The sequence below is a fragment of the Mus caroli genome, unplaced genomic scaffold (genome assembly GCF_978045245.1).
Source record: "Mus caroli unplaced genomic scaffold, Mus_caroli_1 scaffold_17, whole genome shotgun sequence".
In the NCBI taxonomy this organism is placed as follows: Eukaryota; Metazoa; Chordata; class Mammalia; order Rodentia; family Muridae; genus Mus; species Mus caroli.
The window spans coordinates 84,288,767-84,307,446 of NW_028227272.1; the positions used below are offsets into that span (position 1 = coordinate 84,288,767).

Genomic DNA, 18,680 nt, shown 5'->3' on the forward strand with positions numbered 1-18,680 from the left:
AGGCCAGCCATGAGCACGTGGGGGGGTGGGGGGGGGAGTGGAGCAGGAAGGGAAGAGAAAGAGAGAAGCAAGAGCGGATCCTGCCTATGCTGAGACTCAAAACCACAGTGAATGTCCATTTTCCTGATATAAGGAATATGGTGACTTTTAAGATGACAAATTTCATACATACCAAAGTCTGAATTTGATGTTAATTTTTGGACATCAATAATATTTTAGGAACAAATCTAAAAGCTCCAAAAAAGACTCTTAAAATACGCTGGGCATGGTGGCACACACCTTTAATCCCAGCACTCGGGAGGCAGAGGCAGGCGGATTTCTGATTTCGAGGCCAGCCTGGTTTACAGAGTGAGTTCCAGGACAGCCAGGGCTATACAGAGAAACCCTGTCTCGAAAAACCAAAAAAAAAAGAGACTCTTAAAATACATCAGCAAATAACAGTAGCATAAGTACTAAACCTAAGAACAGGCTTGACAAGGAATAAAATATTCTGTTTGGCAACTCGATCAATGTTGCCTCTAGTATGATCCTTCCCTAAACTACACAAACATAAGACGTACAAACCTGGCCAGGGGCAAGAATTTACAAAGTAATATGTTTGTACTAAGGCATGGGTATAAGCAACAACATAAAGTATAGTTTAAGAATTCTGAAAAATTGGGGCTGGTGAGATGGCTCAGTGGTTAAGACTGCTCTTCCGAAGGTCCCGAGTTCAAATCCCAGCAACCACATGGTGGCTCACAACCATCCGTAACGAAATCTGACCGCCCTCTTCTGGAGTGTCTGAGGACAGCTACAGTGCACTTACATATAATAAATAAATAAATCTTTAAAAAAAAAGAATTCTGAAAAATTGATTGGAAAGTACATTTGAAGAAGGACGTTCTCCGCTAAGTACTTCTGTATTGATGTGAGAAGAAGCTTGCCAAGGCTGACTAAACCAAAGTCTGACATCGGGGAAAGTGTATTCCCAGCACTCATAAGGCTGAGGCAGGGGGATGCATGTGCCTTGAAACAAACATGAGACCAACATGAGAGTAAGGTCATATCTTAAAAATGACAAAAAGGGTTTTGTTGCTGTTTAGTTTTAGATGAAGTGTATTTCTAAAGAAGCAAAAGCTAAAACCGTGCATGATGGCACACACCTATACTGCTAGGAGTGGGGAGGCCGAGGCAGCAGATTTGAGTGCACGCTGGGGCTGGATCCCATAACTTGGTTCTGTCTGACAAATGAGAGAGAGTGTAGGAGCAGAGTGGGGAGGAGGGCAGAGAGGCTGAGATGGTTCTTCTGACACATGAAATAACAGAGACATCTAGTGGTCGATGCAGCAACTGCACAATCTACTAGATTAGGGTAGATATTACAACGGCTACTTGGCTGGACTAGTGTTATGATCGGGAGGAGACACTGCTGAGGACACTTGGTAGCCTTTCAAAGGCTGTCTTCAGATCACGGGTTTTCCGTGACGTGACAACTGCATCTGTGCAGCAAGGCGGTGACTCCCAAAACAGCATCACCTTATTCTCTAAAGTCACCATTAGAACAAAGCTAAGCCATCCACATCCTTCCTTCCCTCAAGGACAGAGAAAAACAATTACCAGACACATTTAAACCATTACTCCTGCATCTGAAAGAGTACATGGTGTTGACAGCAGGCGTGTGAGCCTGGCTGGCCAGGCTGAGATTGGATGCAGAGCATCAGACAGGAAGGAAGGTGCTTTGAGAAACACTGCAATGCAACAGCACCCCACCCTCCAAAAGCCCAGAACTTACTTACCTGAGATGAAGCAGCTTTGAAGAAAGTAAGTATTAACTTCCAAGTGAGGAGGTATCCCAGGACATAGCAGAAGTCCTCACTCAGTGGCTTAACGGTCACGATCTGGCCCACAGGGATACAGCCCAGGACATTCTCCAGCAGCTCCTCCTGAGTGCTGAGGAGAGACATCAGCGCTGCTGGCGGCGACCTGGGAAACAACCGTCACACAGGACCATTTACCTGTCTCAGAACAAACATCTTTCCCTATTTTCCAAAAACCAAAACTCCATACTGTAAAAAGATGCTACATGTCAACATCCAAATACAGCTGTAGAAAACAGCAATCCCAACTTTCCATTTATAATTAAGAGAACAAGTGATTTCTGTCAAGGCAGGTCGGGGACGGCTAAGGAACCCTTAGTAACCCTGCACCAACAGAGGAGAAGGAGGCACCGAGCCTCACCTTACTGTCCACCCTGCTGTCTTACTTTACAGTTACAACATGTCAAACAGATCACAGTTCATCGGAAGGTTAAACTCTTAGCCAGAGCGTCTATACTCTGCAACGCTGACACTCCCGGTAACTCAGGACCACTTGCATGTGGACTGGGGGTCTCAGAAAGTGAAGTTCTCATTGGCCTTTCAGAACCACTCAGCACTCTAACCTGGTTCTTGCTTTCCCTTTCGTGCTACTTTCTCTGCTGGCTTCCTGCTGCTAACACATGAACCTAGGCTTTCTCCAAGCTTCTGCCATCCCATGGCCACGCCTTCTAGTCTGTAACAACTGTCACTACTGTCTTACAAGCATCATCTGAAATCGCTTTCCATACGGTCATCCAATACCGTCATCTAACTTCTGGAATGACTCCACCTCAGCTTGCTTTTCTCTGCAACTTATGCTTTACCTCACATCACAATCAGCTGGTGGCATACCAGGTCCTAGCAAATGCTGTCCTAAACCCTTAGTGACTCCACAGAATCAGCTGATGGCATACTATATCCTAGCAAATGCTGTGCTAAATCCTTAGTGACTCCATCTTCACAGGCTGCACACGTGTATACATGGATTTGCTTGCCCAGATGCACATGCATGTGGAGGCCAGAATAGGGACACTGGGTTTCTTCCTTTACCACTTTCCAGCTTATTTCCTTCAGACAAAGCCTTCTCACTCAACACTCACTGTTTAGGCTACTCTCATGGAAGCAAGCTCAGGGGACCTGTCTGTCTCTGACTCCCCTTTCCCCCAATCCAGGGTAGCAGGCACATCTGGCCATACACGGCTTTTATGTAAGTACTGGGGATTCCAACCGAGGGGCTCATGCCTCATGGCAGGGACTCTTACCTACGGATCCAGTTCCCTAGCCCAAGAGTCCCATTGTTCCGGCCATCTGTTATCCTACTTAACTACTGTTGTAGCTTCACCTTCCAGCACAGCCTCCCCTACTCTGCACACAATAGTTCATTTAGACAAATGAGAACTCCCTGTGGACTTGCACAGTCCTGAGCATTCTGGATGGTGTGCAAAGTGCAATAGGGGACAGAAATCCTTTCTCTCAGAGCTTGCCAGACATCTGACTAAATTAATGAGTGACAAGCACTGAGCCCACCATTTCCATGTATATCCTCAATGGTCACACCCCAGTGTCTGTGCCCAGGGTTTCTCCTGCAACGTTAATACACTATCTATCCTTTGTTTCGCCCCTGTCACACATTGTACACTTCACTACAGAGCAGCAGCAGCAGCAGCAGCAGCAGCAGCCATTAGAGTGTGAGCTCCTTAAGAAAAGCGTCTGGCTTATACTCGTGCCCTCAGCACGGACATGCTGTGTACAAAGCAGCCATTAACATTCACCTGAACTACTACATTATTTCCACAGCTACACGTAGACAAAGAGGTTTAATGAACAGCAGCATATTGAATATGATTCAGGTGTGATTAAAAGAGGAAATATGGGGGTAGGGGGGCTCGCTCAGCAGTTACGAGCACTGAAGCTCGATTCCCAGCGCCCACATGGCATCTCATAAGCATCTCTAACTCCAGTTCAGGGGATGTGACACACTCCTTTGGACTCTGTGGGCACCAGGCACACATGTGGTATACCATTATAAATACAGACAAAACACCCACACACCTAAAGTAATAAAATATCAAAAGAAATCTTTTCTTATTTTTTGGTTTTTCAAGACAGGGTTTCTCTGTATAGCCCTGTCTGTCCTGGAACTCACTTTGTAGACCAGGCTGGCCTCGAACTCGTGATCCTCCTGCCTCTGCCTCCCTCAGCAAATCCTACCGGCATGCGCCACCACTTTACATAAGTTTTAGATTTCATTTGCCTTTTGGAACTTCCAAAGGGTATGAATGCAGAATGAGTACAACTCTGAAGTCAGAGGTTTTCTACATTTCAGTTTCCTAAAGTCAGGATGCAAATTACAAGAATACAGCAGACAGAGTCATAAGGGAAGTGGCACTGGGATGCCTGAGTGTATAAGGCACCTTCTGTATACATGTAAGGACCTGACTCGGATCCCAAGAGTGTAAAGCTGGATGTGGGAGCACACCTCTGATCCCAGCCTCATAAAGCAAGAAGGGAGCTAGAGACAGGAGAATCCCCATGGCTTGTGGTGTCGGCTAGCAGGGCAAACTGCAGCAGCAAACAAGAGGCCACAGACAAGGTGGAAAGCGGGGACCAACACCCCAAGGTGGTCCTGAAACCTGCATTCCATGGCACACTCACACCTGCACTCACACAAGCAAACACACACTCAAAAAAAAAAAAAAGTGAAATGAAGGCAACCAAGCCAAAACCCTTACAAGGCTGGTTCTTCCTCTTCATCTCCATACGACCTCAGATTGTCCTGATCATGCTGTGGCAATTCAGGCATCAGTCTGAAAAGCGAAACATCACTTTTAACACATTTATAGCCAATTGTCTACTTCTAACTTGTGCTTAAAGGCTAACAAAGCATGTTTTGTGGTGAGTCTATCCTTTATGATTCCTTTCCGAAATAATTGCTCATGGACAAGACTGCGTAAATATGATGTAGAGAGGAACAAAAATGACATGGTCAAACCTTGTCCTCTCTATTACTAGGATATGTATAATCCAGTCTCCTTTCTCTATTAATGTTTTTAAAGATTGAAAATACAATCTAGGGGGCTGGAGAGATGGCTCAGCGGTTAAGAGCACTGACTGTTCTTCCAGAGGTCCTGAGTTCAAATCCCAGCAACCACATGCTGGCTCACAACCATCTGTAATGGGATCTGATGCCCACCTCTTCTGATGTGTCTGAAGACAGCTACAGTGTACACATATACATATATATATATACTAAAAAATACAACCTAGGGGCTGGAAAGGTGGCTCCATGGATTAAAAAAAAAAAAAAAAGCAAACTAAACATGCATCATGCTTTAGAGACCAAATACTTATGCCACTGCCGATGTCTTACTTGCACAGCATATGATAAGCAGCAATTTGCACAGGTCTGGCTCTGAAGAGAAGCAGTGGGGTCAAAGTGTTCAGCAGAGTCTGGAGGTGCTCCGGCAAGTTTGTTTTCTGGCTGGCAACCAATCTCGCAGGGAGCTTGTGGCTCAGTAGCTGGTCCTTGGAGATGTATGTTAGTGTTTCACACATGGGTTTCAGCATTGCGTTCTGAAAGGACGTTTCAGATAGGTCTTTGTTTTCTCCTGGTATTGAAATGAAGAAACACACACACAACCCATAAGAACACACACGGTTGATCAAATGTCATTTATGAAAACTAGCTACAACCATCTCAGAAGTGCTCACTGGAAGCAAACTATATGTTTCTGTTACCCTCAACTGTCATAAAGGTCTCTACTACCCTTTTTTAAAAAGCAACAGTTTGGGGCTGGAGAGATGGCTCAGAGGTTATGAGCACTCACTGACTTCCAGAGGTCCTGAGTTCAATTCCCAGCACCCACATGATGGCTCACAACTATCTCTAATGGGATCTGATGCCCGCTTCTGGTGTGTCTGAAGACAGCTAGTGTGGCAGTAGTTGTCTAGAGGGTTCTAGTGCTGTAGTCTGCTGAATTATAGTATCTAAACTAACTTGGTATTGGTTTCTCAATACCAAGCCATCTTTTTCTGACATTCTGTGCCTGTGCTATGAGGCAGCAGCATGGAGACTGCCTCTAAGAAAGCAAGCTTATTTTAAATTTTTCAACAGCCATTTTCAATAATTGCCATTATCATACCCCTTTGCACTTACCGATAGCATTTACCAAAAGAGGTAATAGCAAACTGTGGATGCCTTTAGAAAAAAACTCCTTCCACTCACTGATGAGATTTACAGGAAGATTGTCAGCAATATCTGGAGTTATTGAGTCAAAAAAGGCACAGAGATCACAGGCCAGATCAAAGCTGACACAGGCAAACAGCTGCACAAGCGGAACAGAATACAGAGCCTGGTTCTCACTGGTTGTCTAAGGAAAGGACAGAAATAAAACAGGTAAGCAAGGTGCTACCCAACACCACAAACAGCACAGGATGGAGATCTTCACCACATCTGACAGTCAGAGAAGAGAGAAGAGGAGGAGGAGGAGGAGGAAAAGAAAGTGGCTGTTGGGCTGGTGAGATGGCTCAGTGGGTAAGAGCACCCGACTGCTCTTCCAAAGGTCCTGAGTTCAAATCCCAGCAACCATATGGTGGTTCACAACCATCCATAACGAGATCTGACTCCCTCTTCTGGAGTGTCTGAAGACAGCTACAGTGTACTTACATATAATAAATAAATAAATCTTAAAAAAAAAAAAAAAAAAAAAAGAAAGTGGCTGTTGAAGTCCATAGTTCAGGAAAAAATCATGTCTGTTTACATCAAACAACTTTTAAAATTACCAGGAATTTAACAATTATCAATGAATAATTTATTTTGAAATGAACTTTTTAAATTTATAAAGTATGGAAGAAAATAATATTTGCATTTACCAATACAATACGCATGGTTCAGAGCTCTACAGGTTGAACATTAAGTTATCTCAAAATAAATAAAATCGGGAAGAGATGGTAGCTAAAATGCTAACTCACACAGCGGGCGGGTAACCAGGCAAAAGCAGACTTGGACCACATCAACCCCGACTGACTTTGCTGTCTGTCTCAGACCTACTTCATAAGTTACTATTTTTCTAGTTGCTTTGGTTCATGAAAGAACACTAATTCCCTGCTCAATATCTTTATCTTTCGTAAATTACTTTGGTCATACTATGCAGTGTGCTTTAGAAATAATTATACTCCAAAAGACAAAACCCAAAACCTTGCCATGATGAAATCTAACCTGAAAAGGCTGTGTTGTAAATACTAAATTAAAACGAGTTAACACAAGATTTGAAATGCAATTTGGAGATCTGATGCCCAGACTCATGAAACCACCATTCTTTTCTTGGTCTATCCAGCAATACCTGGTGCAGGAACAACTACTAAGTATTTTAATGTTTTTGTTGTTTTGTAAACAAAGTATTTTATATGTTTTCTCTACCAAGAACTAGTGACGATTTAAAGCCAGAGTCAAAGGTCAGAGATACAGAATGTGCAAAGGCCCAACACGGGGACGACACATCGGGCTACTTTACCTCCAACCAAGCCAGCATGGAGCACATGATGAAGTCCCATTCACTCTCTGCCAGTGGGAGCGGGTACGCGCAGTGCTTGAGAAACAAGGAAAGGAACCGCATGATCTCTATGTTTAAACCCAGGACCTCTGGACTTGCTTCCGACAGATTACTGTGATAAAGGCAAAGAAATTCCATTAGAGAATATTCCATTTTAAACCAGGTATGCATAAATGATGCCTTATATATCTACTAAAATTGTGCTACCTCAAAAAAACTAAGTATAAAATACAGAATCTGGGCCCACATTTTAATATGGGAATAAAGTACTACCTACCAACTAAAAAGAAAAATATCTTCATGCTGTTTCCTCCAGCTTGTTATAATTTTTAATATGCCATGCAATAGCTGTTTGTCGTCTATACTTCTGGTTTGCAGACAAGAATTGAAAATGGCAAGATGTCCAAAGGCTCCTAAAGGAAAATCAGAGCGAAAAGGAAAGTCCATTTTAAACACCGTCTAAAAACAGAAGTCTGCGCTGGAAAACTAAACATGTAAGACACACGATGCTAACTCTTCTAAAGCAGCTTGAGCTTGGTGTGGTGTGTGCTCCTGCAATCCCAGCACTTCAGAGGTGGAGGCAGGAGGATGCTGGTATCCAGACTAGACTGGACTACGCACAAGACTGTGTCCATAAGTAAATTAACAAAAATAAGCACATCTATTTCAAAGGTACTTTCCTAAAGAGTCAGCAGATGAGCGCCTCAGCGCTATGGGCAGAGCTGTGTCTCCATGCCCACAGAGCAAGAAATGGACTTCACACGAGCCTATTCTACCTTTGTATACAGAAGCCTGGTACTTAACTTTCAAAAACAAACAACAAAGACACAGCTATAGAGTAAAATGTTAAATAAAGTAGGAAATAGAACATGTAGAATTATAAAATTAATACACTCACTCAAAAGGCATATATGCTTTCTGGTAAGCTTTTATATTACAAGATGTTCGAACTTCATAAAGTAAAATACAAAATGAAAATTTTAAAGCATTTTAAACTATACTACCATAAAAACACAAAGCCAAAATCTTTCTTGAGCAGTGCCCAAGTGAATAACTTTAAAAATGGCTTATGTGAGTGAGGTTACACCAAGCTCACTAACTTCACTCCTAGAGGACCCTACCATTTCGAAACTCATTTTCTTATTATCTAACATCCTTTGCTCCCAACTCTTACCTTAAATGTCAGCTAAAGTGAACTATCTGCACTCATTCTGGGCTCCAGGAATGCTCTTTGCAAACCACATTCACACTCAAATATGTACATGCCAATCTGTATACATGCTCAAACATGTACATTGTGATCCACATACATGCTCAAACATGGACATTCAACATCACACTTAAGGGATTTCTTCTTGGGAAATTAGCACTGATGCTGGGCAACACTGGAAACTCCCTCCTTTCTGCCATTTCCATAGCAGTACACAATGCTCTGCTACAATCAATTACAACAGGACGTAACATGACTTCTGTCTGTTTTCTCTACAACAGGAACTGCATGGAGATGCTTATTAAATCAATAAACACATGAACCAGCATAGTGCAGAGTTCAAAAACTTTAAATTACCACAAAACTATTCTTTTACCTTTATAAGTTCAATCGTTGGTTGACTAGGGAGAAATGAGGCATAGCTTTAACAAGCTAGACAGGTGGAAGATTAAGGAGATAGCTGCTCAGTGGGAGAGTGCTTGCCTAGCTCGCAGAAGGCCCTAGATTCCCCAGTAGCACATGACGAACTGCCATAGGTGAAGAGAACGATTATGAGCAGTTCTGGATATAGATTCTCTCCCAAGGCTCCAGCACTTCTGTTCAAATGTCCTCACCTCGCAGGAACTCATCGTAACAACCATCAACCTGACGGGTAACAGAGCTACAAGGTGGGAAGGAATGAGCCCAAGGGCACTTGGCCACTTGCACCTCTGTATTTAATACTAAGAAATCCTCCTCTAATCTCAAGAAACAGTTAAAATGTAGAATGTTGCCCAGTGACTTACCATTAATACTGCAAAGGTCTTCTTTAGTCCAACCCAAAAAAGCGGGTATACACTGAGCACTAAATTCCTTCTTTTCTTCTTTAGACAAAAATGGACAGAGACTTTGAATGGTATGCAAATTGCCTTCTGTTAGAGGGAAGAAACTGTTAAAGAGAGAAAACATTATTTATAGTTATTCTATGTGCACAACTATTTCACAAAATGATGTTATTCAGACTATTCAAAAGAAAAATAAGTTCAATGCATAAATACTTGTCCAGAAAAAAAAGAACCAACAGACTGATAGCTGCTAATTCAACATTTTTATTTTTTATTTTTATTTTGATGCTCTTTATCTTTGCTGCTTATTTCTCATTTTTAAGATGAAAATTTATCATTTTTCTAGGGTCTGATGGTTTTTATCTTTAACTGTTATACAAGTGGGCTGGACTGCAAACAGCCTAATAGTGGAATGTGTTTGTGCAGTATTCACAAAGCCATGGGATCAATGTATAACATCAAAAAAACTAAACAAGTAAGAACCCAAAATGTACTATGCAGAGTGGTACCAATGAGTAAAACAGGGCATACAGAGCAGTAAGGTTTATTTTGTTTTGTTTGTTTCTTTTATTACTTCCTATAAGTGAATCAATCTACCTCAAATAAAATTGCTTATTTTTTAAATAAGATTTAAGAAACTGAAATCTAGTTAGCCCACACAGCATTCTAGGTAAGTCAGAAATTCAAAGTGCTTGTTGGTAAGCCTCAGCCAAGCACTAATGGGAAAGCTGAGCTTCCCTGCATAGCCACAGTCTGCTTGTCTTACACATTTCCTGTACTCTGGCAGGCACTTTCACACAGTGGTCCTTAACTTAAGAAAAGAGGGGCGCTACAGAGATGGCATAGTGGTTCAGAGCTCATACAGAAGACCCCAATTCAGTTCCCAGCACCCACATGGCTGTAACCTTAGTTCCAAGAGATCCAACGCCCTCTTCTGGACTCCATGGGCACCAGACACCCATGTGGCGCACATACATCCTTGCAGGCAAACACATAAAAGAGTTAAATGAGTCTGGGGGGAAAAGTGGAGGTTGTAAGACCAGGAAGCCACAGAAAGGAGGCCAAAAAGGGAGCAATTAACAAAGGAAAAAAAGAGGAGCATTTTTTTTCCACTTCCATGCAACATATAAGGTGGTAAGTTTTCCTATTGGAAGATTTATTTTATGTGGACTGGTATTTTGCATGACTGGTGCCTTCAGAGACCCAAAGTGGGTGTGGGATCCTCTGGATCTAGGGTTACATAAGGTTGTGAGCCATCACCTGGGTGCTGGGAACTGAAAGCAACAACAAAAAAACCCCTGTTAGTTCCAGCACTGGAGCAGTTAAGGCAGGCAGACTGGTGTACCCAGGTGGACCAGGGCAGCATATTGAGACCCTGTCTCATAACACAACAAACATGTCTCCAATCAAAGCCATTCAAGTCTGTCAGTTCTGTCAGTCCTTTTTTTTTTTAAGATTTATTTATTTATTATATATAAGTACACTGAAACTGTCTGTAGACACACCAGAAGAGGACACCAGATCTCATTACAGATGGTTGTGAGCCACATGTGGTTGCTGGGATTTGAACTCAGAACCTCTGGAAGAGCAGTCAGTGCTCTTTAGCCACTGAGCCATCTCTCCAGCCCAAGTCTGTCAGTCTTTAATTCTCATTTCCTTAATGCAATCCCCTCATTCCCAAACCTTGCTTTTTGGATGCACTAACCACAGATGGCCAGAGTAACCCACTCTACTACTAAACTGCAGAGTGGAAACATAACTAAGGATACCTTTCCTTTCTTTTATAGTATGGTTTCACTTCATCAGATGAAATACTTCGGGAAAGGATCAACTTAGCGATAATAAGAGACCAAAGTGTGCCATTTTTTCTAGATCTAAAAAAAGAAGCAAAACATGAATGTTAAATACAGCTACACAGATAGAGATTGGATCAATCATTCTGAAAATTGTAAAGATTTTAAAACACTGATTACCTGGATTCCTTCTATAAAATTAAATAAATCTGGATCACTAAGTCATTCAAAACTTCAAACTCAACTGCCACTAATTATCCCAAGGACAGGGAGTTTAGATAGTTCTTCACAACTGGAACTGAGCTCTCACTCCCAGGTAATAGCAAAGTGCCTCAAGAGCCAATAGGAGAGAGAGGCCCTTAAACATCTAACTTGAAGACCAGAAGCCACATCTGGGAAGGGCTGTCTCACAGAGAATAACTGAGTCTCAGTGAAGGACAAAGCAGCACTATGAAATGCAGAGGGAGCTGTGAGTATCTGGAGTTGGCTTTTCTCTTCTGAGGCCAGGTCCCACTATATAGACTTGGCTACCTGGATCTTGCCATGCAGACCAAACTGGCTCTAACTCACAGAGACCTGCCTGCCTCTATCTTCCTTCTGCATCCCTATGACCAGCAAGCTATGTTAGTATGGACAGGTGTTCCGGAGGAAGTCTGCTACCCCCATACTGTAAAGCATATTCAGAATACTGGTAAACTAAAACAAAATAAATGTCATTCGCTGGGCGTGGTGGCACACGCCTTTAATCCCAGCACTTGGGAGGCAGAGGCAGGCAGATTTCTGAGTTCAAGGCCAGCCTGGTCTACAGAGTGAGTTCCAGGACAGCCAGGGCTACAAAGAGAAACCCTGTCTCGAAAAATAAAATAAAATAAAATAAAATAAAATAAAATAATAAAATAAAATAAAATAAAATGTCATTCAACATCTAACTACCATAATGCTACAAGAACTATTTTCATAATCCATTTTCTTCATCTGAGGAAGAGAAACTCATAGCTACAATATTACAGGTGCAATTAAAATACAATTAAATTTAATTTGAAAGTAATGGGAAGATCAATCGCATGTAACAAATTAAAACAATGTCTTCAGCCACCATAGACTCATGTGTTTGAATACTTGGCCCACAGGGAGTGGCACTATTAGGAGGTGTGGCCTTGTTAGAGGAGGTGTGGCCTTGTTAGAGGAAGTGAGTCCCTGTGGAGGCGGGGCTTTAAGGTCTCATGCTCAAGTTATGCCCAGTATGCTAAAGTCGCCTTCTGCTGGCTTTGGATCAAGGTGTAGAATTCCCAGCTCCTTCTCAGCTCCTTGTCTGCCTGCATGTTGTCATGCTTCTCATCATGAGGATAGTGGACAAACTGTAAGCCGTCCTGATTAAATGTCTTCCTTTGTAAGAGCTATCTTAGTCATAATGTCTCTTCACAGCAATAAAACCCAAACTAAGACACTATTAAAAGGGCTCAACGCTCTTTAGATCAATGCTCTGATTGAAACAAAAGCACATTGAAACAAAAGCACAAACTAGGTTTACATCTTATAGAAGGGAAAGCCAATTGAAAAATAAATTGATAGGGCATCTTACCTGTCAAATAACAGCTGCAAGAGGCTAGAAGTCTCACCAAGTACAGATAAGTTGCTGTAAGTTATATTCATTTTTTGAAGGATTCCACAAAATCCACTTAGGAAAGATGGCGGATTGTCGAGTTCTTCACACCACTGCAGTGAATATAGAAGCTCTGCAACTAACAGATGAACACAGCCAGTTGTCAAAGGCACACACTTTACAGGACCCAAAGCTGATGCAACTGTCTTGTGCTATCTAAGCTTGTGGAAAGCTAAGTTTCAGGCTCTCCCTTGTCTCCTCCAAAACTTGTCAAGGGACAAGCTAGCTTCCTACCTCTGTACCAAGGAGAAAGTCGGTAAGCAGCTGAGGGCACTGAGAACATGGCAGTGAACAAGGAGAAAGCTGTCTCCACAATGTAATTATTGTTTATCCCACACCCTAAAAACGCCTGCAATGGGAAAAGAACGCTAGTTGCTCATCCATGGAGAGAGGGGACCAAGACAAGGCTCCCACTGGGTCTCTTCTTGAGTTGATAGTGGCTACACGGATAGATGACATTCCATGCCTGCTTTGATGGTGTTATTTGATGCCATCATTCTTTGCTATGCAGGCCTTATTGGGGCGACACTGTTCTGATCAAGGCTAAACAGGAACTCAACTCACGCTGCAGTTGGGTTTCCCCAGCTGATGTCTGCTGGATATTTGTAAACGTAATTTGAAGATGTTGCCTTCTGTTTACTCTCTGGATGCTGTGACTGCTGAGTGTGATGACATTTTGCTAACTACCTGCTACTTCCATCGGGTACTTGTAGTAGAAGACATGGTGGCTAGCCCTTAGAGCACTTTTACCTGTCTACCCAATTCTAACAGCTGTGCTCACCATAAAAACAATAACAACAACAACAACAAAAGAGTGAAAGTGACAACAGTTATTTGTCATAAACCAGTACACTAACCCTAATCCTAACCCTGGGGTGTGGTGCCATGTAACTATAGTCCCAGGCACCAGAGAGGCTGGAGTGAGAGAAGTTAGAGACCAATATGGTAATTCAGTGAGGCCCCATATCAAAACAAATACCACCCCTCATCCGAACAGAGCCCTAATTTACTAGACATTGAAGAAAGTTCTAGCTATTACTGTAGTGCACCTGGCAAGTTATAAAAGGTAAAAGAAACTGGGCCAAGAGTGGAGATAGCACACACCTTCAATCCTGACACTCAGGAGGAAGAGGCAGGCAGATCTCAGTGAGTTCAAGGTCAGGATAGTCTACAAAAAAAAAAAAAAAAAAAAAAAAAAAAAGCCACAAAACAAAACAAAACAAAAAAGTAAGGGCAGAGCGATAGTTCAGCAGTTAAGATCACTTGCCATGTTTAGTTCCTAGCACCCATGCCAGATAGCTCACAGCCACAACCTATAGCTGTAACTCCAAGTTCTTTGACCTGAGGACATGTGCATTCACATGTACCTACCCATACCCACACACATACTTAAAAATAAAAACAAGCCGGGTGGTGATGGCACACGTTTTTAATCCCAGCACTCGGGAGACAGAGGCAGGCGGATTTCTGAGTTTGAGGCCAGCCTGGTCTACAAAGTGAGTTCCAAGACAGCCAGGGCTACACAGAGAAACCCTGTCTCGAAAAATAAAAAAATTAAAAAATAAATTAAAAAATTAAAAAAAGAAGAAAAACTAAAAACAAATCTTAAAAAACAAAAACACAGGAAAAAAAAAATAAAGCCTAAGAGGTTCCAAGACCTTAGACAGGAGCTTCATGCCAATTGGGCAAAAACAGGATGCAATGTAAACTACAAAAGTAAACGTGGGAATGTGGTGGCGCACACCTTTGATCTCAGCGCTTGTGGCGAACACAGGAAGATCTCTGTGAGGCCAGCCAGGGTATTTAATAAGACCCTGTCTCAAAGCAACAAACAAAAAGGAAGCGTGTATCCCAGTAACAGAGTGATCTGCATTAAATCTCTTAGGGCTGTTAGGATAAAAGGACCGAGTCTAGGACAAACTTCACAATCACAGCTTTGTAGCACAGAGATAGCCAAAACTTTTATAAAATCGCATGTGGGTCATGGAGTCAGGAGTCTTGAAATCTAATCCTACCTTAACAAACACTGATTGAACAGCAAGAACAATTACAGCCTTTAGCTGAGAGCTATCGCTTATCTAGAAATAGTAGCTCAATCCTGTAATCCCAGCAATCTGGGACAGAGGCAAGTCCATCATCTTTCTGAGTATGAGTCCAGCCTGGTCTACAGACCAGCTACGACTATACACTGAGACCCCATCTCAAAAAATATCAATCAACCAAGAGAGAAAAATGACAATGATTAAATATTTCCATACTAGGTAGGTTAAGGGAAGCTGAGATTTTTGTCTCAAAAAAAAAGAAAGAAAAAAAGAAGTGGGCAAAGGAGCAAGAGAAATGGCTCACTAGTTAAAAGCTATTGCTGCACCTCCACTAAGGCCTGGGTTCAGTTCCCAGAAGCCATGTCAACCCACTGAAAACTGCCTGTGACACTAGCTTCAAAGGCTGTGTGAAATGGTCTTGTGGCTTCCGGGAGCACCCGCACATACACAAATAGATTAAAATAATGCACCAGCTTAACACAAGAACTCATCATCAAAGTCTAGCCTTATGTTTGGACAGAGATAGCAATGTACATTAAATGTGGCATTCGATAGCCAAATGAAGTTTCACCTTCCTTTCACAGAGCACGTGTTCTTTCAAGTGTATGTAAGTTTTTATCTTGAATCCTACTGTGTACAGGGCACACCTACAATGCTATGAAAGGAGAAACGTGCTTAAGTTCTAAATCTTGAGTTTCAATATTTGAGTCCTTACTTGCTAGTAAAATAATGACAGCCATGTGTGTTCAACACACAAGAGAAATTTCAGAATCCTGACATCACACCTACTTTCTTAAGGGCACATGACCCAGGATCTCCTTACATCCAGGATGTTACGCCAGCTTCACTAAAATAACTGGCTTAAATAAAATTTAAAGCGAGTCATGCTGAGCACGGAAGAAGATCACAGAGTGCCTACCTGTGACTCGCAGACACTTACTTATTTTCTCAAGGACGTCACCGTCTAGGACTGCTTTCTTTTTCTGCGCAACTAAGATCATTTTGCTCAATAACGATGAAGTACACAGATGGTTGGGAAGAGTCTTCGTGTCTTGTTCCTTAAAATCTGTCTTGAAGCATTCATAATTTAAACTCAGCCTTCCCTCTAAAAGAGGTCTGTGTAACCACTGTAAATAGAACACACTCAACTGTATGAAAATTCATTCGATAGTCTAAATTGCTTATTATTTATAGATTTCCAATTCTTGTTTACTACATTCATCCAGTTTCTTTTGTTCATATGAGGCTACTAGAACATGCAGTTTATGTAAAAGTGAGGTAGCTCAGAAGCTTGCTTTGTATCAGTCAACACCATGCTCACTTCAGGATTCCCGAGGAGAACCAGACCTTCTTCCTCTTTACATGAGGCTGACACCAGTAGCAAAGGCTTATTTTCATTAATAACAACTGTTATTAATGTTCAGAGCAATGCAAGAAATCCTTTTCATTGTTTTTTTTTCTACTCCAGAATAAAAAGACTGAAGCCTCAATAGACTAGAAATCCAGGATGAGCTGCGCGCTGCAGTGGTAGACACACCTGAACAGGAAGAGCCTGCCTCATCTTTTCCCACTCGCTGTCACTGGGCATCACACTTCCAATATAAACTCCAAGAAGAGAAGTGTCCTCACTCTCTACGAGAGTACCCAGCAAATCGCCAGCAGCAGACAAGAGGACCTGAAGACTAAAAACAATGAAAAGAAGGGCTGTAGTTAGGGTACAAGCAATTCCACAAGCTAGTACACATTAAACATCCAATGAGAGAAATAGCACACTAGCACAGAAAGTCAGAGAGAAAGGAGTGATCCGTCCTCAGACACAGAGACTCAAATCTGGGACTCAGTGTCGCATTTATGATGGGGACCTGGGCGATGCTTCTATCCCAGGTGGTGTGGATGACAGTTTTCAGATACAGAGTGCCTGAAAACAACCACCTTCCTGAGTGGTAAGAGGACAATTATTCTACCCAACCCCAAGGACAATACATGCAGAGTTAACAATCTGAAATATTTAACACAGAATAATGTCACAACCATGCTACTGGCTACTGACTACAGATAGCTTAGCAGGAAAATAACTGCTCTGTTATCAACTTAAAGGAATAATGTTAAAACAAATTAAAAAAAAAAATCTGGACAGTCTAGTTTTATAAATGTCTTAAACAGATTGGAACTCACTAATCATGAACATTTTTTCCTTTTTAAGACTGAATTCTGCCGGACAGTGGTGGCACACGCCTTTAATCCCAGCACTTGGGAGGCAGAAGCAGGCGGATTTCTGATTTCGAGGCCAGCCTGGTCTACAGAGTGAGTTCCAGGACAGCCAGGGCTACACAGAGAAACCCTGTCTCGAAAACAAACAAACAAACAAAAAAAGACTGAATTCTCACTATACAGTCCAGAACGGCCTGTGATTTGTGATCTGTCTGAAGGCTGGGAGTATGGCATGCACTCCCACAGCCAGAAGGAAACAGTATATAAGGGAAACCCTGTAACTGTGCACAAAATGTTACCTCGTGTTATCCAAAGCTGAAGCCTGAACCTGGTCCTTCAGCCACAGAACAGACAAACGTAGGAAGGTACTCTGCTCATAGGTACTTGCACTTTGATGGACCAATACATTTACACCCGAAAGCAAAGTATTCTTCAGTTTACAGATCAGAAAATCTAAAAATCAAGGTGTTAGCGATAATTTGTAATCTCACTATAGACTCTTCTCAGTATAAGACATTGCAAACAAATTTGCTATAGATCTAAGATCTTTAAAATGTTATTTTAAAACAAAATACAAAATTAAACTCATTACCAAAAGAAATTAACTGTCATATTCACAGAATAATTCAAGCTAGCCTATAGAATAATACTGTAGAATGATAAGGTAGCTATTTTCCCTTTCCTGAACTTCCTAAGCAAAAGCAGGGGTCCTTTGACAGACAACCTTTTCCAACAGAAAAGTTAGTATTAAAGAAATGGTATTTGTAGTTTTTATTTTTGTGACAGGGTCTCCCTGGGTAGCCCCGCTGGCCTGGCTGGCCTGGACCTCACTATGTGAAATAGTTTAGCCTCAGCCTCATAGACTCTCCAGTCTGAGCCTCCTGAGTGCTGGGATTGAAGGCGCACACCACCATGCCCAATCTCATCAACATTTCTTTGTTTTTCTGTCCCTTTCTCAGAGAAATTTGAATACAGAGAGCAAAAACTTAGTCCTTACAAGGCAATTTCAATTTCATTTTTCATAGTCAAGCCTTAATACATTTTATAATCAAAGATTCAGTGATCGTATTCTTATCCCTTTATAAATAAGAAACTAGCGTCATTGAGAAATGAGGTACAGCACACACAGCGGTGCACACCTCTCATCCCAGCACTAGAAAGAAGAGGCAAGCAAATCTCTCTGGGGGCCCTAAGCCTTTGTACCTGATCCATCCCTGACACCCAAGTGCTAGAAGGAGAGAACCAACCCTACATGTTGTCCTCTGACTTCCACGCAGTTCAGTGAACAACAAATGCCCACAGAAAACAAGTGTAATTTTAAAAGAAATGAAGTCCCCCATTAGTGCTACTGAGTGAAAAGGCTAAGACTCTAAATCATCTAGTACGGCTCCTTGCAAACTCTTTCCTTGATATCAAACATGCGCTTTAGAACTATCATCTATGCAATTGTTGTCAGCTGGGTGTTTAGAGATAGGAATATGACAGTGCTACCTCCTCAAACTTCTGTAAGCTAACAAACTCATTACGGTTCCAGTACTAAGCCTGAG

General features: G+C 42.0%; 1 protein-coding gene across 1 annotated transcript in view; it reads right to left on the minus strand.

Moving 5' to 3' along the window:
* The window catches only part of Ltn1 (listerin E3 ubiquitin protein ligase 1), a 54,608-nt gene that overhangs the window by 12,534 nt on the left and 23,394 nt on the right, over positions 1-18,680 (minus strand). The window contains exons 14-25 of the mRNA XM_021184683.2: positions 17,433-17,586; positions 16,460-16,604; positions 15,863-16,049; positions 12,800-12,959; positions 11,194-11,298; positions 9,386-9,528; positions 7,668-7,803; positions 7,352-7,502; positions 5,995-6,208; positions 5,209-5,446; positions 4,571-4,645; positions 1,779-1,965 (exon numbers count right to left, since the gene is read on the minus strand). Coding sequence (XP_021040342.1) covers positions 1,779-1,965; positions 4,571-4,645; positions 5,209-5,446; positions 5,995-6,208; positions 7,352-7,502; positions 7,668-7,803; positions 9,386-9,528; positions 11,194-11,298; positions 12,800-12,959; positions 15,863-16,049; positions 16,460-16,604; positions 17,433-17,586 — 1,895 coding nt within the window. The remainder of the gene's footprint in view (positions 1-1,778; positions 1,966-4,570; positions 4,646-5,208; positions 5,447-5,994; positions 6,209-7,351; positions 7,503-7,667; positions 7,804-9,385; positions 9,529-11,193; positions 11,299-12,799; positions 12,960-15,862; positions 16,050-16,459; positions 16,605-17,432; positions 17,587-18,680) is intronic.